At 46.8% G+C, this 21,519-nt stretch overlaps 1 protein-coding gene across 1 annotated transcript in view; it reads left to right on the forward strand.

Moving 5' to 3' along the window:
• The window catches only part of LOC139398609 (focal adhesion kinase 1-like), a gene marked incomplete at its 3' end in the record, with an annotated part of 34,072 nt that extends 13,506 nt beyond the window's left edge, over positions 1-20,566 (forward strand). The window contains exons 9-20 of the mRNA XM_071144540.1: positions 127-227; positions 426-541; positions 690-790; positions 1,102-1,191; positions 1,462-1,666; positions 3,766-3,877; positions 10,447-10,533; positions 15,741-15,878; positions 16,200-16,331; positions 19,212-19,274; positions 20,048-20,093; positions 20,373-20,566. Of these exons, the coding sequence (XP_071000641.1) occupies positions 127-227; positions 426-541; positions 690-790; positions 1,102-1,191; positions 1,462-1,666; positions 3,766-3,877; positions 10,447-10,533; positions 15,741-15,878; positions 16,200-16,331; positions 19,212-19,274; positions 20,048-20,093; positions 20,373-20,566 (1,385 nt within the window). The remainder of the gene's footprint in view (positions 1-126; positions 228-425; positions 542-689; positions 791-1,101; positions 1,192-1,461; positions 1,667-3,765; positions 3,878-10,446; positions 10,534-15,740; positions 15,879-16,199; positions 16,332-19,211; positions 19,275-20,047; positions 20,094-20,372) is intronic.
• Between the last annotated feature and the right edge of the window lie 953 nt (positions 20,567-21,519).

Below are 21,519 nucleotides of genomic sequence, written 5' to 3' on the forward strand. Positions count from 1 at the left end.
TTTACACGGTTCACAGACTGTTGAGGGACTGTGTTAGACCTATCCCAGGGAGCGTTTTCTCTTTCCACTTGATCTAAACTGTTCTGTGAAATCCTCACACCCTTTTGTGATGTATGTGTTCCTCAGTGACCATGCGTCAGTTCGACCACCCCCACATAGTGAAGCTGATTGGTGTGATCACAGAAAACCCAGTGTGGATTATCATGGAGCTGTGCACGATGGGAGAGGTGAGGTGACCAAGAGTATATTTGGATCAGTACTTACAGTAGTTGTTGTTGGACTTCTTGTCATTCTTGTAATAAATTAACACCGAACACATTTGGGAACAGGTCCAAAGTTTCTCTATCATTCCTGCTGTCATCCCTCTATCTCTGTCAAAACAAAGAGGATATCTTGTATCTTATCGATGTTTTAATCTCTTCCAGTTGAGGTCATTTTTACAAGTAAGGAAGTACAACCTGGACCTATCAACGTTGATCCTGTTCTCCCATCAGCTCAGCACAGCTTTGGCCTACCTGGAGAGCAAACGCTTTGTCCATAGGTAAGACCACCACCCACTTTAACAGCTTTACAGAGGCAATATAATATTATGTTTTTGACACTTTCTAATATATTTTTTGGTGCCACGCTGTCAAAATCCCCATGTTTTCCATGATTCCTACTCATGGTGTATGTGTGTATCTCCTCAGGGACATTGCTGCCAGGAACGTGCTAGTGTCTTCCACAGACTGTGTGATGCTGGGAGACTTTGGGCTCTCACGCTACATGGAAGACTCCTCCTACTACAAAGGTACAAACCACAGAGAGAGATAGAGGACGCTAGTGCCCAAAAGCCTGTTTTAGCATGGGCAGCGCCATAATGGGACAGATACAATGATGCCATGTCTATGGTACAAACATACCGGCTTCCAGGCTGATGTTTTACCACCATCTGCTGGTTGTGAAAGCTATTGCAGGCTATCAAAATGTTGAACTCCAGGGAAAAGTTTCCCACCAATCCTAACTTTAACCATTAGTGTGGGAAATACAAAACTGATCAGCACCTCGGGGAAACTTCACCCTACTAAAATGTTGACAGTCGATTGCTAACTGGGTTTTCAGCTTCCAAAGGGAAACTGCCAATCAAATGGATGGCTCCAGAGTCCATCAACTTCAGACGCTTTACCTCAGCCAGCGACGTGTGGATGTTTGGTGAGTTTAGCAGCTACAAATAATGCTTATCTAGCGATCAATACGCGTGTGTACGCATGCATGTGTGTGTGTGTACGTGTGTGTGTGTGTGGACGCGCGTCTGTGTGTGTGGACGCGCGTCTGTGTGTGTGTACGCGCGTCTGTGTGTGTGTACGCGCGTCTGTGTGTGTGTACACTCGTCTGTGTGTGTGTACGCGCGTCTGTGTGTGTGTGCTTCCATGCGTGTTTTTGTCTGTCTGTGGTGTTATATCTAGAGCACCTCCCCTCCAGGTGTGTGTATGTGGGAGATCCTCATGTACGGTATCAAGCCCTTCCAGGGGGTGAAGAACAATGATGTCATCGGGCGGATAGAGAACGGAGAGCGTCTGGCCATGCCCCACAACTGTCCCCCCACCCTGTACAGCCTGATGACCAAGTGCTGGGCCTACGACCCCAGCAAGAGGCCCCGCTTCACAGAGCTCAAAACCCAGCTCAGGTCAGTACCCCTGAGGGGAGAAGTTCAGGTCATGCCAGTGTTCTTTTACACACGCTTTCCCTCCTTTATAACTCTGGAACAATGATATTCAACATTGCTACTCAAGAGGTCACTGTTTCATGTATTAAAGTATAGGACACTTCAGTAAAGTTTGGAAACAGTGCGGTCTCCGCTACTTAAGTTGTAGCCACATAAGAGGCAACAGGTTGATGCCATATTCCCAATAGAGACTAGCAATTATCAGCACTCAATGCACTTCAATGGTCTATCATGTCAGTCAAATCCATGGCAGCTGGATAAAGTGGGATGTATGTAGTATTTATTTTAGTTTAACTGAAGCAAGGCCACAGACGAGGGTGTGTGTGGGTAAATGACTGTGGGTAGTCCTCGGCTGCGTCCCGGATGGCACCCTATTCCCTATATAGCACACTACTTTAAACCATTTGCCTTAGTATATAAAAATGTGTCTGTCTGTGTGTCCGTCGATAAAGCCCTATGGATGTGAGCCACTCTCCTGAACTGAACTGTGACTCGTGTCCCTACTAGATAATAGTTCCCATTGGACCCATAGTCCCCACAGTCCCCATAGCCCTATGTTGAGCAGTGGGTATGTTTTGGGAGAGTACTGTGTATAGTAGGTATGTGGTTGGTTGTCTGTAGAGATAGGAGATACCTAGTCAGTAGCACAACAGAATGCATTCAACTGAAATGTGTCTTCCACATTTTACCCAACCTCTCTGGATCAGAGAGGTGCAAGGGGCTGTCTTAATCCACAGCGCCCGGGGAGCAGTTGTTGGGGTTAAAGTGCCTTTGCTCAAAGGCAGAACGGCAGATTTTTCCACCTTGCTGGCTCGGGGATTCGATACCAGAAGCCTTTCAGTTACTGGCCCAACGCTCTTAAACCGCTAGGCTACCTGTATCCAAAGTCTTTGCTGTGTTTGGGTGATAGTTACCCTGTCACTGGATTCATTTAACTGTACGAAGATATGTCTGACACGTGTGGGTGTGCGTGCTGGTTTCCTGTGTACGTGCGTCTGTGTGTGCCATCAGGAGTGAGACTCTTCGTGTTCCATTTTGAGCTCTTGGGTACAGAGTGTGAACAGCCCATTATCTCTCATCTAACCCATAGTAACACAACCTTAGATCCAGAATGCACCGGGAGAGAAAGGAAACACAGGGCAGCAGAGATTCCAGTGAGCACCCGTCAAGGCTCCTGGGATATCCACTTTGTCTGTTGCTGTCTTTGACCAATTAAGGTCCAAAGAGTAAGGTACACCAACTTTTACTACCACTGTGAAGGCATTCATAGTGTGTCTTAAGGACAGCGCTTCCTTACAATCTCCTCTCCTCTAGCCAAACCCTGGGTCGCATTCATTATTTACCAAACGGAAGACAACTGAGTGAAACAGGGACAGACTACCTGAACTGGTCCAATAAGAAACACTGTTTTTGTTACATTGCGAAACGTTTTGCTACGTTGTTCCCTAATGAATTACGACCCTGATATTTAGTTCCGCAGCATCATTCTTCCCAGTCAATCCAATCCAGTGAAGGCTGGCTGGCTGGCTGATAAGCTGTCTGGCTGAGTGCCAACCACAACAGGCTGCCCAGGGCAGAGGGAGGAAGGAGGGGGAAGCTAAGGGAGGTGGATGGGGTGAGCTGGAGCTAGCTGTCTCTGATAAAGTGAGTTTAGTAAAACAGTGCAGGACTTACCAGGCTGCTGCTAGACTCTCACACACCTCCACTGCAGGCTGGGGATGTGACCAGGGAGCTGGTGGTTCATCTGTTCTGGTGTGATAAGATGGGCTCTCGGAAGCATAAACTCTGGGGAATGAGCGTTTTCCTGTAAGGTAAATTGGATGTAGGGTCGAATGATGGATGATCGGATGATGTCATTAATAGATTGATGGGTGGATTTGGGTTTGCCTAACAAACAAAATAAATCACATCTGCATTACAGCTCGTCTGTGATAGGAACATGATTGCGTTTCAGGCTACAGTAAATGAGATTATTTTGTTAAAATGTTCAGTCTTTTTTATGAATTTATGTTAGGTGTGCTAAGCTGTTGTGTGTGTGTGTGTGTGTGTGTTCCCTGCAGTACTATCCTAGAGGAGGAGAAGGCCCAGCAGGAGGAGAGACTAAGGATGGAGATGAGACGTCAGGTCACTGTGTCCTGGGACTCAGGGGGCTCCGACGAGGCCCCCCCTAAAGTAAGAACACTCCACAACCCTACCCCCCCTAAAGTAAGAACCTTCCCTAACCCTAATCCCCCTTAAGTAGGAGACCTCCCTAACACTAACCTCCCCTAAAGTAAGAACACTCCACAACCCTACCCCCCCTAAAGTAAGAACCTTCCCTAACCCTAACCTCCCCTAAAGTAAGAACCCTCCCCTCCCCAACCCTAATCCCCCCTAAAGTAAGAGATCTCCCTATCCCTAACCTCCCCTAAAGTAAGACACCCCCCCAACCCTAACCCCCCCTAAAGTAAGAGACCTCCCTAACACTAACCTCCACTAAAGTAAGAACCCTCCCCTCCCCAACCCTAATCCCCCTAAAGTAAGAGATCTCCCTAACACTAACCTCCACTAAAGTAAGAACCCTCTCTAATCCTAACACCCCCCTAAAGTAAGAGACCTCCATAACCCTGACTCCCACTAAAGTAAGAACCCTCCCTAACCCCCCCCCCCCCCCCAAAGTAAGAGACCTCTCTAACCCTAACCTCCCCTAAAGTAAGAACCCTCCCTAACCCTACCTCCCCTAAAGTAAGAGACCTCTCTAACCCTAACCTCCCCTAAAGTAAGAGACCTCTCTAACCCTAACCCCCCCCCCTAAAGTAAGAACCCTCCCTAACCTGCCCCCCCCCCCCCCTAAAGTAAGAGACCTCCCTAACCCTAACCCCCCCTAAAGTAAGAGACCTCTCTAACCATTACCTACCCTAAAGTGAGAACCCTCTCTAACCCTTACCTACCCTAAAGTAAGAGACCTCTCTAACCCTACCCCCCCCTAAAGTAAGAGACCTCTCTAACCCTACCCCCACTAAAGTAAGAGACCTCTCTAACCCTAACCCCCCCCCCCCAAAGTAAGAGACCTCTCTAACCCTACCCCCACTAAAGTAAGAGACCTCTCTAACCCTAACCCCCCCTAAAGTAAGAGACCTCTCTAACCCTGCCTCCCCTAAAGTAAGAGACCCCTCTAGCCCTAACCCCCCCTAAAGTAAGAGACCTCTCCAACCCTTACCTCCCCTAAAGTAAGAGACCTCTCTAACCCTACCTCCCCTAAAGTAAGAGACCTCTCTAACCCTTACCTCCCCTAAAGTAAGAAACCTCTCTAACCCTGCCTCCCCTAAAGTAAGAGACCTCTCTAACCCTTACCCCCCTTAAAGTAAGAGATCTCTCTAACCCTTACCTCCCCTAAAGTAAGAGACCTCTCTAACCCTAACCCCCCCTAAAGTAAGAGACCTCTCCAACCCTTACCTCCCCTAAAGTAAGAGACCTCTCTAACCCTACCTCCCCTAAAGTAAGAGACCTCTCTAACCCTACCTCCCCTAAAGTAAGGGACCTCTCTAACCCTTACCTCCCCTAAAGTAAGAGACCTCTCTAACCCTAACCCCCCCTAAAGTAAGAGACCTCTCTAACCCTACCTCCCGTAAAGTAAGAGACCTCTCTAACCCTACCTCCCCTAAAGTATGAGACCACTCTAACCCTAACCCCCCCTAAAGTAAGAGACCACTCCAACCCTTACCTCCCCTAAAGTAAGAGACCTCTCTAACCCTACATCCCCTAAAGTAAGAGACCTCTCTAACCCTAACCCCCCCTAAAGTAAGAGACCTCTCTAACCCTACCTCCCCTAAAGTAAGAGACCTCTCTAACCCTACCTCCCCTATAGTAAGAGACCTCCCTAACCATAACCCCCCCTAAAGTAAGAGACCTCTCCAACCCTTACCTCCCCTAAAGTAAGAGACCTCTCTAACCCTACCCCCCACCCCCAAGTAAGAGACCTCTCTAACCCTTACCTCCCCTAAGATAAGAGACCTCTCTAACCCTACCTCCCCTAAAGTAAGAGACCTCTCTAACCCTACCCCCCCCCCAAAGTAAGAGACCTCTCTAACCCTAACCTCCCCTAAAGTAAGAAACCTCTCTAACCCTGCCTCCCCTAAAGTAAGAGACCTCTCTAACCCTTACCTCCCCTAAAGTAAGAGACCACTCTAACCCTTACCTCCCCTAAAGTAAGAGACTACTCTAACCGTTACCTCCCCTAAAGTAAGAAACCTCTCTAACCCTGCCTCCCCTAAAGTAGGAGACCTCTCTAACCCTACCTCCCCTAAAGTAAGAGACCTCTCTAACCCATACCTCCCCTAAAGTAAGAGATCTCTCTAACCCTACCTCCCCTAAAGTAAGAGACCTCTCTAACCCTTACCCCCCTTAAAGTAAGATATTTCTCTAACCCTTACCTCCCCTAAAGTAAGAGACCTCTCTAACCCTACCTCCTCTAAAGTAAGAGACCTCTCTAACCCTAACCCCCCCTAAAGTAAGAGACCTCTCCAACCCTTACCTCGCCTAAAGTAAGAGACCTCTCTAACCCTACCTCCCCTAAAGTAAGAGACCTCTCTAACCCTACCTCCCCTAAAGTAAGAGACCTCTCTAACCCTTACCTCCCCTAAAGTAAGAGACCTCTCTAACCCTACCTCCCCTAACGTAAGAGACCTCTCTAACCCTAACCTCCCCTAAAGTAAGAGACCTCTCTAACCCTACATCCCCTAAAGTAAGAGATCTCTCTAACCCTACCTCCCCTAAAGTAAGAGACCTCTCTAACCCTAACCCCCCCTAAAGTAAGAGACCTCTCCAACCCTTATCTCCCCTAAAGTAAGAGACCTCTCTAACCCTACCTCCCCTAAAGTAAGAGACCTCTCTAACCCTACCTCCCCTAAAGTAAGAGACCTCTCTAACCCTACCCCCCCCCCCCCAAAGTAAGAGACCTCTCTAGCCCTAACCTCCCCTAAAGTAAGAAACCTCTCTAACCCTGCCTCCCCTAAAGTAAGAGACCTCTCTAACCCTTACCCCCCTTAAAGTAAGAGATTTCTCTAACCCTTACCTCCCCTAAAGTAAGAGACCTCTCTAACCCTACCTCCTCTAAAGTAAGAGACCTCTCTAACCCTAACCCCCCCTAAAGTAAGAGACCTCTCCAACCCTTACCTCCCCTAAAGTAAGAGACCTCTCTAACCCTACCTCCCCTAAAGTAAGAGACCTCTCTAACCCTACCTCCCCTAAAGTAAGAGACCTCTCTAACCCTAACCTCCCCTAAAGTAAGAGACCTCTCTAACCCTACCTCCCCTAAAGTAAGAGACCTCTCTAACCCTAACCTCCCCTAAAGTAAGAGACCTCTCTAACCCTAACCCCCCCTAAAGTAAGAGACCTCTCTAACCCTACCTCCCCTAAAGTAAGAGACCTCTCTAACCCTACCTCCCCTAAAGTAAGAGACCTCTCTAACCCTAACCCCCCCTAAAGTAAGAGACCTCTCCAACCCTTACCTCCCCTAAAGTAAGAGACCTCTCTAACCCTACCTCCCCTAAAGTAAGAGACCTCTCTAACCCTAACCCCCCCTAAAGTAAGAGACCTCTCCAACCCTTACCTCCCCTAAAGTAAGAGACCTCTCTAACCCTACCTCCCCTAAAGTAAGAGACCTCTCTAACCCTACCTCCCCTAAAGTAAGGGACCTCTCTAACCCTTACCTCCCCTAAAGTAAGAGACCTCTCTAACCCTACCTCCCCTAAAGTAAGAGACCTCTCTAACCCTACCTCCCCTAAAGTAAGAGACCTCTCTAACCCTACCCCCCCCCCCCCCCCAAAGTAAGAGACCTCTCTAACCCTAACCTCCCCTAAAGTAAGAAACCTCTCTAACCCTGCCTCCCCTAAAGTAAGAGACCTCTCTAACCCTTACCCCCCTTAAAGTAAGAGATTTCTCTAACCCTTACCTCCCCTAAAGTAAGAGACCTCTCTAACCCTACCTCCTCTAAAGTAAGATACCTCTCTAACCCTAACCCCCCCTAAAGTAAGAGACCTCTCCAACCCTTACCTCCCCTAAAGTAAGAGACCTCTCTAACCCTACCTCCCCTAAAGTAAGAGACCTCTCTAACCCTACCTCCCCTAAAGTAAGAGACCTCTCTAACCCTTACCTCCCCTAAAGTAAGAGACCTCTCTAACCCTACCTCCCCTAAAGTAAGAGACCTCTCTAACCCTAACCCCCCCTAAAGTAAGAGACCTCTCTAACCCTAACCCCCCCTAAAGTAAGAGACCTCTCTAACCCTACCTCCCCTAAAGTAAGAGACCTCTCTAACCCTACCTCCCCTAAAGTAAGAGACCTCTCTAACCCTAACCCCCCCTAAAGTAAGAGACCTCTCCAACCCTTACCTCCCCTAAAGTAAGAGACCTCTCTAACCCTTACCTCCCCTAAAGTAAGAGACCTCTCTAACCCTACCTCCCCTAAAGTAAGAGACCTCTCTAACCCTACCTCCCCTAAAGTAAGAGACCTCTCTAACCCTTACCCCCCCCCCTAAAGTAAGAGACCTCTCTAACCCTAACCCCCCCTAAAGTAAGAGACCTCTCTAACCCTACCCTCCCTAAAGTAAGAGACCTCTCTAACCCTACCTCCCCTAAAGTAAGAGACCACTCTAACCCTTACCTCCCCTAAAGTAAGAGACCTCTCTAACCCTTACCTCCCCTGAAGTAAGAGACCTCTCTAACCCTGCCTCCCCTAAAGTAAGAGACCTCTCTAACCCTACCTTCCCTAAAGTAAGAGACCTCTCTAACCCTTACCCCCTCTAAAGTAAGAGACCTCTCTAACCCTTACCTCCCTTAAAGTAAGAGACCTCTCTAACCCTACCTCCCCTAAAGTAAGAGACCTCTCTAACCCTACCCCCCCCCCCCCAAAGTAAGAGACCTCTCTAACCCTAACCTCCCCTAAAGTAAGAAACCTCTCTAACCCTGCCTCCCCTAAAGTAAGAGACCTCTCTAACCCTTACCTCCCCTAAAGTAAGAGACCACTCTAACCCTTACCTCCCCTATAGTAAGAGACCACTCTAACCCTTACCTCCCCTAAAGTAAGAAACCTCTCTAACCCTTTCTCCCCTAAAGTAAGAGACCTCTCTAACCCTTACCTCCCCTAAAGTAAGAGACCTCTCTAACCCTTACCTCCCCTAAAGTAAGAGATCTCTCTAACCCTACCTCCCCTAAAGTAAGAGACCTCTCTAACCCTTACCCCCCTTAAAGTAAGATATTTCTCTAACCCTTACCTCCCCTAAAGTAAGAGACCTCTCTAACCCTACCTCCTCTAAAGTAAGAGACCTCTCTAACCCTAACCCCCCCTAAAGTAAGAGACCTCTCCAACCCTTACCTCCCCTAAAGTAAGAGACCTCTCTAACCCTACCTCCCCTAAAGTAAGAGACCTCTCTAACCCTACCTCCCCTAAAGTAAGAGACCTCTCTTACCCTTACCTCCCCTAAAGTAAGAGACCTCTCTAACCCTACCTCCCCTAAAGTAAGAGACCTCTCTAACCCTAACCCCCCCTAAAGTAAGAGACCTCTCTAACCCTAACCCCCCCTAAAGTAAGATACCTCTCTAACCCTACCTCCCCTAAAGTAAGAGACCTCTCTAACCCTACCCTAAAGTAAGATACCTCTCTAACCCTACCTCCCCTAAAGTAAGAGACCTCTCTAACCCTAACCCCCCCTAAAGTAAGAGACCTCTCCAACCCTTACCTCCCCTAAAGTAAGAGACCTCTCTAACCCTTACCTCCCCTAAAGTAAGAGACCTCTCTAACCCTTACCTCCCCTAAAGTAAGAGATCTCTCTAACCCTACCTCCCCTAAAGTAAGAGACCTCTCTAACCCTTAACCCCCTTAAAGTAAGAGATTTCTCTAACCCTTACCTCCCCTAAAGTAAGAGACCTCTCTAACCCTACCTCCTCTAAAGTAAGAGACCTCTCTAACCCTAACCCCCCCTAAAGTAAGAGACCTCTCCAACCCTTACCTCCCCTAAAGTAAGAGACCTCTCTAACCCTACCTCCCCTAAAGTAAGAGACCTCTCTAACCCTACCTCCCCTAAAGTAAGAGACCTCTCCAACCCTTACCTCCCCTAAAGTAAGAGACCTCTCTAACCCTACCTCCCCTAAAGTAAGAGACCTCTCTAACCCTAACCCCCCCTAAAGTAAGAGACCTCTCCAACCCTTACCTCCCCTAAAGTAAGAGACCTCTCTAACCCTTACCTCCCCTAAAGTAAGAGACCTCTCTAACCCTTACCTCCCCTAAAGTAAGAGATCTCTCTAACCCTACCTCCCCTAAAGTAAGAGACCTCTCTAACCCTTAACCCCCTTAAAGTAAGAGATTTCTCTAACCCTTACCTCCCCTAAAGTAAGAGACCTCTCTAACCCTACCTCCTCTAAAGTAAGAGACCTCTCTAACCCTAACCCCCCCTAAAGTAAGAGACCTCTCCAACCCTTACCTCCCCTAAAGTAAGAGACCTCTCTAACCCTACCTCCCCTAAAGTAAGAGACCTCTCTAACCCTACCTCCCCTAAAGTAAGAGACCTCTCTAACCCTACCCCTGCCATTAGGGGTATAATTTGACATTTCTGAGATGTTTACCATTGATATCTTTAGGCACATATAGACTAAATTACTCTCATTTGAAGAACTAGTGCTCCATGTCTGATAGATGGGGATCACACACTGCAGGAGGTCTCAATGTCCAATGTGTTCTGTGTGATCTCTGTCCCCCTCCCTGTGCAGCCTAGCAGACCTGGTTACCCCAGCCCTCGGTCTAGTGAAGGATTCTACCCCAGCCCTCAGCACGCTGGGCAGCTCAACCATTACCAGGTACTGTATTGTACTACTGCTCTAGACTACTGTATTATACTAACACTTATACCACAGTTACTGTGTATTGCCCATAGAATTAGAATGGGGACGCCTAGTTTCCAAGTCTGTTCTATTCATTGTATTTCTATGGTAATACCATTATCATTAGGTCTCTGAACCATCCCATTTGTATTGATAATCAGGTACTGGCAATACTGGTTTAGTAAATGTGGTTTGTTTCTTACTTGCCAGTGGATTGATGTGTAAAGACAGAGAAAGTGCTCAACTCTATGCTTTTAGGTGAAAGGGTGCTTGAAGCCAAAAGTGAATTGATGGAGATGTGCCCGGCTTCCCCCTTTCTGAATGCAATAATATCTTCCCAAACTAAGTTATTTTGCAGCACTTCAGCTGCCCATAAAACATAGCTGACAGCAGGCATTTCCTGTAGCGCTTTTTCAAACTGCTGGCATTGTTGACTTAAGGCAGATTCCATCTGCTGAAAAATCAACTCTCTCAATTTCTGTTGTTATGGCTTCAAGGTCAACTCATTCTCTCCACTCTGTATTGCCTTAAAAGGCGTTTTGAGTACCAGTTGATATATTTATCTTTATGATCAGGTCAGTTATTATTAAGATGTTTATCAGCCAGTGCTAATGGTGACATGTCACATTCAGGCTCATTCTTTTAGTCCCAGCGGTCTTTATGTCTGGGGGTCAATAATGATTTATTGCATTATACTGCCAGCGAAGTGTTTCCCTGTACCCTGAAAGGCTAACTGGGGCACAATGCTATATGATGAACAGCCTTGCCTCACAGACAAGGCTTTGGTATCATCAAATCAAATCAAATCAAATCAAATTTATTTATATAGCCCTTCGTACATCAGCTGATATCTCAAAGTGCTGTACAGAAACCCAGCCTAAAACCCCAAACAGCAAGCAATGCAGGTGTAGAAGCACGGTGGCTAGGAAAAACTCCCTAGAAAGGCCAAAACCTAGGAAGAAACCTAGAGAGGAACCAGGCTATGTGGGGTGGCCAGTCCTCTTCTGGCTGTGCCGGGTGGAGATTATAACAAAACATGGTCAAGATGTTCAAATGTTCATAAATGACCAGCATGGTCGAATAATAATAAGGCAGAATAGTTGAAACTGGAGCAGCAGCACAGTCAGGTGGACTGGGGACAGCAAGGAGTCATCATGTCAGGTATTCCTGGGGCATGGTCCTATGGCTCAGGTCCTCCGAGAGAGAGAAAGAAAGAGAGAATTAGAGAGAGCATATGTGGGATGGCCAGTCCTCTTCTGGCTGTGCCGGGTGGAGATTATAACAGAACATGGCCAAGATGTTCAAATGTTCATAAATGACCAGCATGGTCGAATAATAATAAGGCAGAACAGTTGAAACTGGAGCAGCAGCACAGCCAGGTGGACTGGGGACAGCAAGGAGTCATCATGTCAGGTAGTCCTGGGGCATGGTCCTAGGGCTCAGGTCCTCCGAGAGAGAGAAAGAGAGAAGGAGAGAATTAGAGAACGCACACTTAGATTCACACAGGACACCGAATAGGACAGGAGAAGTACTCCAGATATAACAAACTGACCCTAGCCCCCCGACACATAAACTACTGCAGCATAAATACTGGAGGCTGAGACAGGAGGGGTCAGGAGACACTGTGGCCCCATCCGAGGACACCCCCGGACAGGGCCAAACAGGAAGGATATAACCCCACCCACTTTGCCAAAGCACAGCCCCCACAACACTAGAGGGATATCTTCAACCACCAACTTACCATCCTGAGACAAGGCTGAGTATAGCCCACAAAGACCTCCGCCACGGCACAACCCAAGGGGGGGGGGGGGGGGCGCCAACCCAGACAGGATGACCACATCAGTGACTCAACCCACTCAGGTGACGCACCCCCTCCAGGGACGGCATGAGAGAGCCCCAGTAAAGCCAGTGACTCAGCCCCTGTAATAGGGTTAGAGGCAGAGAATCCCAGTGGAAAGAGGGGAACAGGCCAGGCAGAGACAGCAAGGGCGGTTCGTTGCTCCAGAGCCTTTCCGTTCACCCTCCCACTCCTAAGCCAGACTACACTCAATCATATGACCCACTGAAGAGATGAGTCTTCAGTAGAGACTTAAAGGTTGAGACCGAGTTTGCGTCTCTGACATGGGTAGGCAGACCGTTCCATAAAAATGGAGCTCTATAGGAGAAAGCCCTGCCTCCAGCTGTTTGCTTAAAAATTCTAGGGACAATTAGGAGGCCTGCGTCTTGTGACCGTAGCGTACGTGTAGGTATGTACGGCAGGACCAAATCAGAGAGATAGGTAGGAGCAAGCCCATGTAATGCTTTGTAGGTTAGCAGTAAAACCTTGAAATCAGCCCTTGCTTTGACAGGAAGCCAGTGTAGAGAGGCTAGCACTGGAGTAATATGATCAAATTTTTTGGTTCTAGTCAGGATTCTAGCAGCCGTATTTAGCACTAACTGAAGTTTATTTAGTGCTTTATCCGGGTAGCCGGAAAGTAGAGCATTGCAGTAGTCTAACCTGGAAGTGACAAAAGCATGGATTAATTTTTCTGCATCATTTTTGGACAGAAAGTTTCTGATTTTTGCAATGTTACGTAGATGGAAAAAAGCTGTCCTTGAAATGGTCTTGATATGTTCTTCAAAAGAGAGATCAGGGTCCAGAGTAACGCCGAGGTCCTTCACAGTTTTATTTGAGACGACTGTACAACCATTAAGATTAATTGTCAGATTCAACAGAAGATCTCTTTGTTTCTTGGGACCTAGAACAAGCATCTCTGTTTTGTCCGAGTTTAAAATTAGAAAGTTTGCAGCCATCCACTTCCTTATGTCTGAAACACATTCTTCTAGCAAGGGCAATTTTGGGGCTTCACCATGTTTAATTGAAATGTACAGCTGTGTGTCATCCGCATAGCAGTGAAAGTTAACATTATGTTTTCGAATGACATCCCCAAGAGGTAAAATATATAGTGAAAACAATAGTGGTCCTAAAACGGAACCTTGAGGAACACCGAAATTTACAGTTGATTTGTCAGAGGACAAACCATTCACAGAGACAAACTGATATCTTTCCGACAGATAAGATCTAAACCAGGCCAGAACTTGTCCGTGTAGACCAATTTGGGTTTCCAATCTCTCCAAAAGAATGTGGTGATCGATGGTATCAAAAGCAGCACTAAGGTCTAGGAGCACGAGGACAGATGCAGAGCCTCGGTCCGATGCCATTAAAATGTCATTTACCACCTTCACAAGTGCCGTCTCAGTGCTATGATGGGGTCTAAAACCAGACTGAAGCATTTCGTATACATTGTTTGTCTTCAGGAAGGCAGTGAGTTGTTGCGCAACAGCCTTTTCTAAAATTTTTGAGAAGAATGGAAGATTCGATATAGGCCGATAGTTTTTTATATTTTCTGGGTCAAGGTTTGGCTTTTTCAAGAGAGGCTTTATTACTGCCACTTTTAGTGAGTTTGGTACACATCCGGTGGATAGAGAGACGTTTATTATGTTCAACATAGGAGGGCCAAGCACAGGAAGCAGCTCTTTCAGTAGTTTAGTTGGAATAGGGTCCAGTATGCAGCTTGAAGGTTTAGAGGCCATGATTATTTTCATCATTGTGTCAAGAGATATAGTACTAAAACACTTGAGCGTCTCTCTTGATCCTAGGTCCTGGCAGAGTTGTGCAGACTCTGAGCTTTGAAGGAATACGCAGATTTAAGGAGGAGTCCGTAATTTGCTTTCTAATAATCATAATCTTTTCCTCAAAGAAGTTCATGAATTTATCACTGCTAAAGTGAAAGTCATCCTCTCTTGGGGAATGCTGCTTTTTAGTTAGCTTTGCGACAGTATCAAAAAGGAATTTCGGATTGTTCTTATTTTCCTCAATTAAGTTAGAAAAATAGGATGATCGAGCAGCAGTAAGGGCTCTTCGGTACTGCACAGTACTGTCTTTCCAAGCTAGTCGGAAGACTTCCAGTTTGGTGTGGCGCCATTTCCGTTCCAATTTTCTGGAAGCTTGCTTCAGAGCTCGGGTATTTTCTGTGTACCAGGGAGCTAGTTTCTTATGAGAAATGTTTTTAGTTTTTAGGGGTGCAACTGCATCTAGGGTATTGCGCAAGGTTAAGTTGAGTTCCTCAGTTAGGTGGTTAACTGATTTTTGTCCTCTGGCGTCCTTGGGTAGACAGAGGGAATCTGGAAGGACATCAAGGAATCTTTGTGTTGTCTGTGAATTTATAGCACGACTTTTGATGATCCTTGGTTGGGGTCTGAGCAGATTATTTGTTGCAATTGCAAACGTAATAAAATGGTGGTCCGATAGTCCAGGATTATGAGGAAAAACATTAAGATCCACAACATTTATTCCATGGGACAAAACTAGGTCCAGCGTATGACTGTGACAGTGAGTGGGTCCAGAGACATGTTGGACAAAACCCACTGAGTCGATGATGGCTCCGAAAGCCTTTTGGAGTGGGTCTGTGGACTTTTCCATGTGAATATTAAAGTCACCAAAGATTAGAATATTATCCGCTATGACTACAAGGTCCGATAGGAATTCAGGGAACTCAGTGAGGAACGCTGTATATGGCCCAGGAGGCCTGTAAACAGTAGCTATAAAAAGTGATTGAGTAGGCTGCATAGATTTCATGACTAGAAGCTCAAAAGACGAAAACGTCATTTTTTTTTTTGTAAATTGAAATTTGCTATCGTAAATGTTAGCAACACCTCCGCCTTTGCGGGATGCACGGGGGATATGGTCACTAGTGTAGCCAGGAGGTGAGGCCTCATTTAACACAGTAAATTCATCAGGCTTAAGCCATGTTTCAGTCAGGCCAATCACATCAAGATTATGATCAGTGATTAGTTCATTGACTATAATTGCCTTTGAAGTAAGGGATCTAACATTAAGTAGCCCTATTTTGAGATGTGAGGTATCATGATCTCTTTCAATAATGACAGGAATGGAGGTGGTCTTTATCCTAGTGAGATTGCTAAGGCGAACACCGCCATGTTTAGTTTTGCCCAACCCAGGTCGAGGCACAGACACGGTCTCAATGGTGATAGCTGAGCTGACTACACTGACTGTGCTAGTGGCAGACTCCACTATGCTGGCAGGCTGGCTAACAGCCTGCTGCCTGGCCTGCACCCTATTTCACACTCCTCTCTCCAAACAAAATGGGCTTTTCACCTGTTGTCTGTCCTACCATATCCAGATTGGGTACCCTGGCCCCCACGGCATGCCCGCTATGCCCAGTGGCGGGTACCCTCCCCAGGCCGGTGTCCTGGACCCCCATGAGACCTGGAACCACCACCGGCCAGGGGATGTCCCCATGTGGTCCCCCAACATGGAGGTGAGAGAGAGAGCTCCACATAAATATACATGTAGACTCTTTTTACTATGTGCTTCTGCCAGTTGTATAATGTAATCTCTGAATTTCATTAGCAATTGTCTGAGGTTGGTACATCTGTAGCAATCACAGACGAGGCTAAATAGTAATGCAATATCCTCTCTGTCCCTCTCTTTCTCTCTCTCTCTCACTCTCTCTCTCTCTCTCTCTCTCTCTCTCTCTCTCTCTCTCTCTCTCTCTCTCTCTCTCCCTCTCTCCCCCTCCCTCCCTCTCTCCCCCTCCCTCCCTCCCTCTCTCCCTCCCTCCCTCCCTCCTCTCTCTCAGGATGGAGGTGTGTTGGACTTGCGTGGTTTGGGCCAGGTGCTGCCCCCCCACCTGATGGAGGAGAGGCTGATGATGCAGCAGCAGCAGATGGAGGAGGACCAGCGCTGGTTGGAGCAGGAGGAGTGCTTCCTGGTAACAGACCATTATTCACCCACTACTCTCACACACACACCATCCTGAGAGAGAGAAGGGAGAGAGAGAGAGCAAGAGCGAGAGAGAGGGAGGAGGAGGGAGAGAGCAAAGGAAGGAAGGAAGGAAGGAAGGAAGGAAGGAAGGAAGGAAGGAAGGAAGGAAGGAAGGAAGGAAGGAAGGAAGGAAGGAAGGAAGGAAGGAAGGAAGGAAGGAAGGAAGGAGGGAGAGAGAGAGAGACAGACACTGGTTGGAGCTGGAAGGTAGCTTCATGGTAACAGACCCTTCTTCAATCAGTACCATCTTCTGTCTGTCACTATCATGTTAAGGAACCAGCGAATATACTGTCAACCACACCTTTGTTTGTTTGGTAGAGTTTTTACATTAGAAACAGCACCATTCATCCTCTAAACCTCACTAACTCCTAAATAGCAAGCATATGCTCTCTACATCATTCTACCACCATTTTCCATCACTTGATCCTTGTGACCAGGATACATACTCTCTCTACCTAAGATATAATGTCAAGACTAAATGACTGTAAAGTCATTGCTCTAGTTATCAATTCATTAAACTGTTATCCAGTCAGTCTGCCCCAAAAGCATCATATCTGTATTCAGTCTGCCACTGACTTCCTCTTCTTGAACTGCACTGTTGGTTAAGGGCTTGTAAGTAATACAACAAGTGTAGACTTTACAGTGAAATGTCACTGTAAAGTCTACACTTGTTGTATTCAGCGCATATGACAAATAAAGTTTGATTTGATTTGACTGTTTAGTAGAGTAAACATCTGGATTTGATTACAGTGTCACACTGGTTGGTGTTAACCATTTCAACCTTCAGCCCTTCATCCCCCTCATCAGTTAATTTACGTTTCCACGACCTGAGGAGATTCAGATCATTGTTGTTTTCATTCAGTGAAATAAGGCAGGAAGACATACCTGTAACCACAGACTCACCTCCTGAGGGAAATGCATGGATCAGCCAGCAGCATTCTAGAACACTCTCTCCCTCTCCCCTCTCTCTGTCTCTGTCTCTCTTCCTCTCCCTCTCTCTCTCTCTCTCTTTCTCTGTCCCTGTCTCTCTCTCCCTCTCTCTTTCTCTCTCTCCCCTCTCTCTATCCCTCTCCCTCTCTCTCTCTCTCTCTCTCTCTCTCTCTCTCTCTCTATCTCTCTCTCTCCCTGTCTCTATCTCTCTTCCTCTCTCTCTCTCCCTCTCCCTCTCTCTCTCTCTCTCTCTCTCTCTCTCTCTCTCTCTCTGTGTGTGTAAAGCTAGACTGACTAGAGGAACTATGTGCTGGTTAACGATGACAGCATTGCTGACCTACCTGCTGCTTACTTCATATTTCATATATTTTTACTCTTCAATCATATGATCCATGTCTACATTGTTTGAGAAATACATTTTTAAAAAGCCAGTCGTAGAAAACATATGTTGATATAGGATCAAATTTGTGGGCCTTGGAAATGTTTGTGTTGTTGTCACATCTAACAAGACAATTGCAGAGGACTTGAAATAGTTTTAAAGGGTAACGGTAATGGTATTTGAGCAGCCAGCCACAGTGATGAGAGACAGTCCCTCCACACCCTTTGATGATCCCTCTCAGAAGGCTTTCCTGTGGAAAATCTGGCGGTCTGCATCTGTTTCTCCACAGCCCTGGCCAGCCAGATATTGTGGAAGATGGGTGGAAAGCTCAGACAGTGGTGGGTTCATGCTGTTTCTCAGTCATAAAGATCCTTTTGGCAGATCTGGCAAACGAACGGCACTGAGAGTCTTCCTTAGTATTTCCTTAGTGAAAGTTTAAAGGCTACACTGTCTATCTGTATGTATGAAGAGGGGGAAGAGAGGGAGGGAGGAGAGAAGGAGGAGAGAGGGAGGGAGGGAGGGGAGAGAGAGGGAGGAAGGGGAGAGAGAGAGGGAGGGAGGGAGGGAGGGAGGGAGGGAGGGAGGGAGGGAGGGAGGGAGGGAGGGAGGGAGGGAGGGAGGGGGGGAGAGAGAGGGGGAGGAAGGGGAGAGAGAGAGGGAGGAAGGGGAGAGAGAGAGGGAGGGAGGAGAGGGAGATGGGAGAGAGGGGGAGGGAGAGAGAGAGAGGAGTCAGTGTGAGCCACAGAGCAAGAAGAGTCTGCTGTGGGATCAGTCTCTGCATGAATCTGTCAGGCACGTTTAAGCCTTCCTCCCCCAGCAGCAACAACAGAAAACTCTGGTTGTTTCTTGTCTCACTCTGCCGATGGGACCACCACTCTCCGCACAGCCACACTTCCACAGGCACCGCGCTCAGAGGATGCACCTTTTCAAGTACTGCTTTGGAAAACCGGTACAGATCATGGCTGGGAAGGGGTGGTGGTCATCTTGGTGGCTTTCTGTGTGGATACTTTTTACTACTGGTACTTGGCTACCTAGAAGGTTGTTTAGACAAGATGCTGCTGAAACGCTGAGGATTTCTTCTATGCAAATAGTTTTGTCACTGGACTACAGTGTTTGTGTTTCTGGGTATCTGTGTGGTCTGTCAGGGTGGCATAAATCTTGTTTAGCTTGTAACTGGATGGATGATTGGTTGATTTGGTTTTGTTCGTTGGTAGCAGGCACTGATCTTTGAGGTAGTCAAAGAATAATGAGTGTAAGCACAGCAAGATAACAGCAGATCAGTTTCTTACGGAATTGTGAGTTCTATTCTCTCATGGAACAAAACATGAAAGAGAATTCAGCAGTAATTGCATCTTGTTATTTTGTAAGAAACAGAAACTCTAGTATTCTATTTCAAGACTACTGTAACGATGGTTTCACTGATAAATCTAGTTGTTTAAATCTTTGAGGTTGTGGTTCTAAAAGGTGGTCTGCTGTAGCAAGCTAGTTCTCTGACCCTCTGTTCTGTGTTCTCGTCAGAAGCCAGAATCCAGGAACTCGCGGGGCAGCATTGACCGGGAGGACTGCAGTCTCCAGGGGCCGGTGAGTTTCCCTTGGCCCACCTCTTGCTTGAGTTCATACCCCTAGAGGGATGGACCAGGACGCACCCTGTCACACACACTGTCGCACACACAAACACACAGGAAATATTGTTTTTCAATAAACCAATGTATTTATTACATTTCTCCATTTGAATTATAATAGGAAATAGATTTTATCTGAGTTTTATAGCGTAGACCTTAGTAGTGCACTGTATGTCGTGGCTTGTGGGACACAGTGATTATCTGAACCATCCCAGTCCCCCTAGGCTGAAGTGTATTGGGACTAGGGAGGTTGGGAACTAAACTGTTGCTACAGCCAGGCGTTTCTCATGCCATCCACACTCTCGCTCTGCTGCTGGATAATCTTTAAAAACAGGCGTCAGCTGTAGAGCCCCCACAAACCAACCAGACCCATTTACACAGTAATTACAGAAGTCTACTGGGCTGACTGGGACTCTTCTCTAAGAAGAGGAAGCATTGGAATGCGAGGAGGAGAAGAAAACACCAGAGTTTTTTCAAATAGAGCGAGAGAAGAAGAGGGTTTCGGGGAGGAGCTGGAGAAATGTAGCTGGGTGAAACATGACTGTACTTGGCTGTGTGCCTCGGAAGGTCTGAGATATGTAATGCTGCTACCCACAGAGTACCCACAATAACACACAGACTGGGCCATGGGAAGCCCTAATCCTGAGTGCTGTTGGAAAAGCACGTTCAGCCAGCCAGAAAAGTGCCAATGTGCCTTTCTAATCACTTGTTTGTGTTTCTATTTCCCCTCAGACGGGAAACCAACACATATACCAACCTGTGGGACTGGGGAAACCAGGTAGGATGATCATCAGCACAATCTGTCACTCCACAGGCTGGAATGTCAACATGTGTACTAAAAGTGACACTCCTCTGTCTCACACTCTTTCTCTCTCACACATATACTCTCCCTCTCCCTCTCACACATATACTCTCTCACTCTCTCTCACATATACTCTCTCTCACATATACTCTCTCACTCTCCCTCTCACACATATACTCTCCCTCTCACACATATACTCACTCACTCACATACATACAAAAATATTAACTATCTTCCCTCTCTCTTTCCTCTCAGAGCATGTGGCCCCTCCTAAGAAGCCTCCTCGTCCTGGAGCCCCCAGCCACCTGGGCAGTCTGGCCAGCCTCAACCCTGTAGACAGCTACAACGAGGGGGTCAAGGTACAGCAACACTCACACCACCAAGACAACACTGTCTTAATGTCTTACTCCAGGGTCACCATCATAGCAACACATCACCAACACAACACTGTCTCAATGTCTTACTCCAGGGTCACCATCATAGCAACGCATCACCAACACAACGCTGTCTTAATGTCTTACTCCAGGGTCACCATCATAGCAACACATCACCAACACAACACTGTCTTAATGTCTTATTCCAGGGTCACCATCATAGCAACACATCACCAACACAACACTGTCTTAATGTCTTATTCCAGGGTCACTGTTACAGCAACAAGACAACACTGTCTCAATGTCTTACTCCAGGGTCACCATCATAGCAACACATCACCAACACAACACTGTCTTAATGTCTTATTCCAGGGTCACCGTTACAGCAACAAGACAACACTGTCTCAATGTCTTATTCCAGGGTCACCGTTACAGCAACAACACAACACTATCTTAATGTCTTATTCCAGGGTCACCATCATAGCAACACATCACCAACACAACACTGTCTTAATGTCTTATTCCAGGGTCACCATCATAGCAACACATCACCAACACAACACTGTCTTAATGTCTTACTCCAGGGTCACCATCATATCAACGCATCACCAACACAACACTGTCTTAATGTCTTACTCCAGGGTCACCATCATAGCAACGCATCACCAACACAACACTGTCTTAATGTCTTATTCCAGGGTCACCATCATAGCAACACATCACCAACACAACACTGTCTTAATGTCTTATTCCAGGGTCACCGTTACAGCAACAAGACAACACTGTCTTAATGTCTTATTCCAGGGTCACCATCATAGCAACACATCACCAACACAACACTGTCTTAATGTCTTACTCCAGGGTCGCCATCATAGCAACACATCACCAACACAACACTGTTTTAATGTCTTACTCCAGGGTCACCATCATAGCAACACATCACCAACACAACACTGTCTTAATGTCTTATTCCAGGGTCACCATCATAGCAACACATCACCAAGACAACGCTGTCTTAATGTCTTATT

This window comes from Oncorhynchus clarkii, unplaced genomic scaffold, assembly GCF_045791955.1.
Source record: "Oncorhynchus clarkii lewisi isolate Uvic-CL-2024 unplaced genomic scaffold, UVic_Ocla_1.0 unplaced_contig_2828_pilon_pilon, whole genome shotgun sequence".
Classification (NCBI taxonomy): Eukaryota; Metazoa; Chordata; class Actinopteri; order Salmoniformes; family Salmonidae; genus Oncorhynchus; species Oncorhynchus clarkii.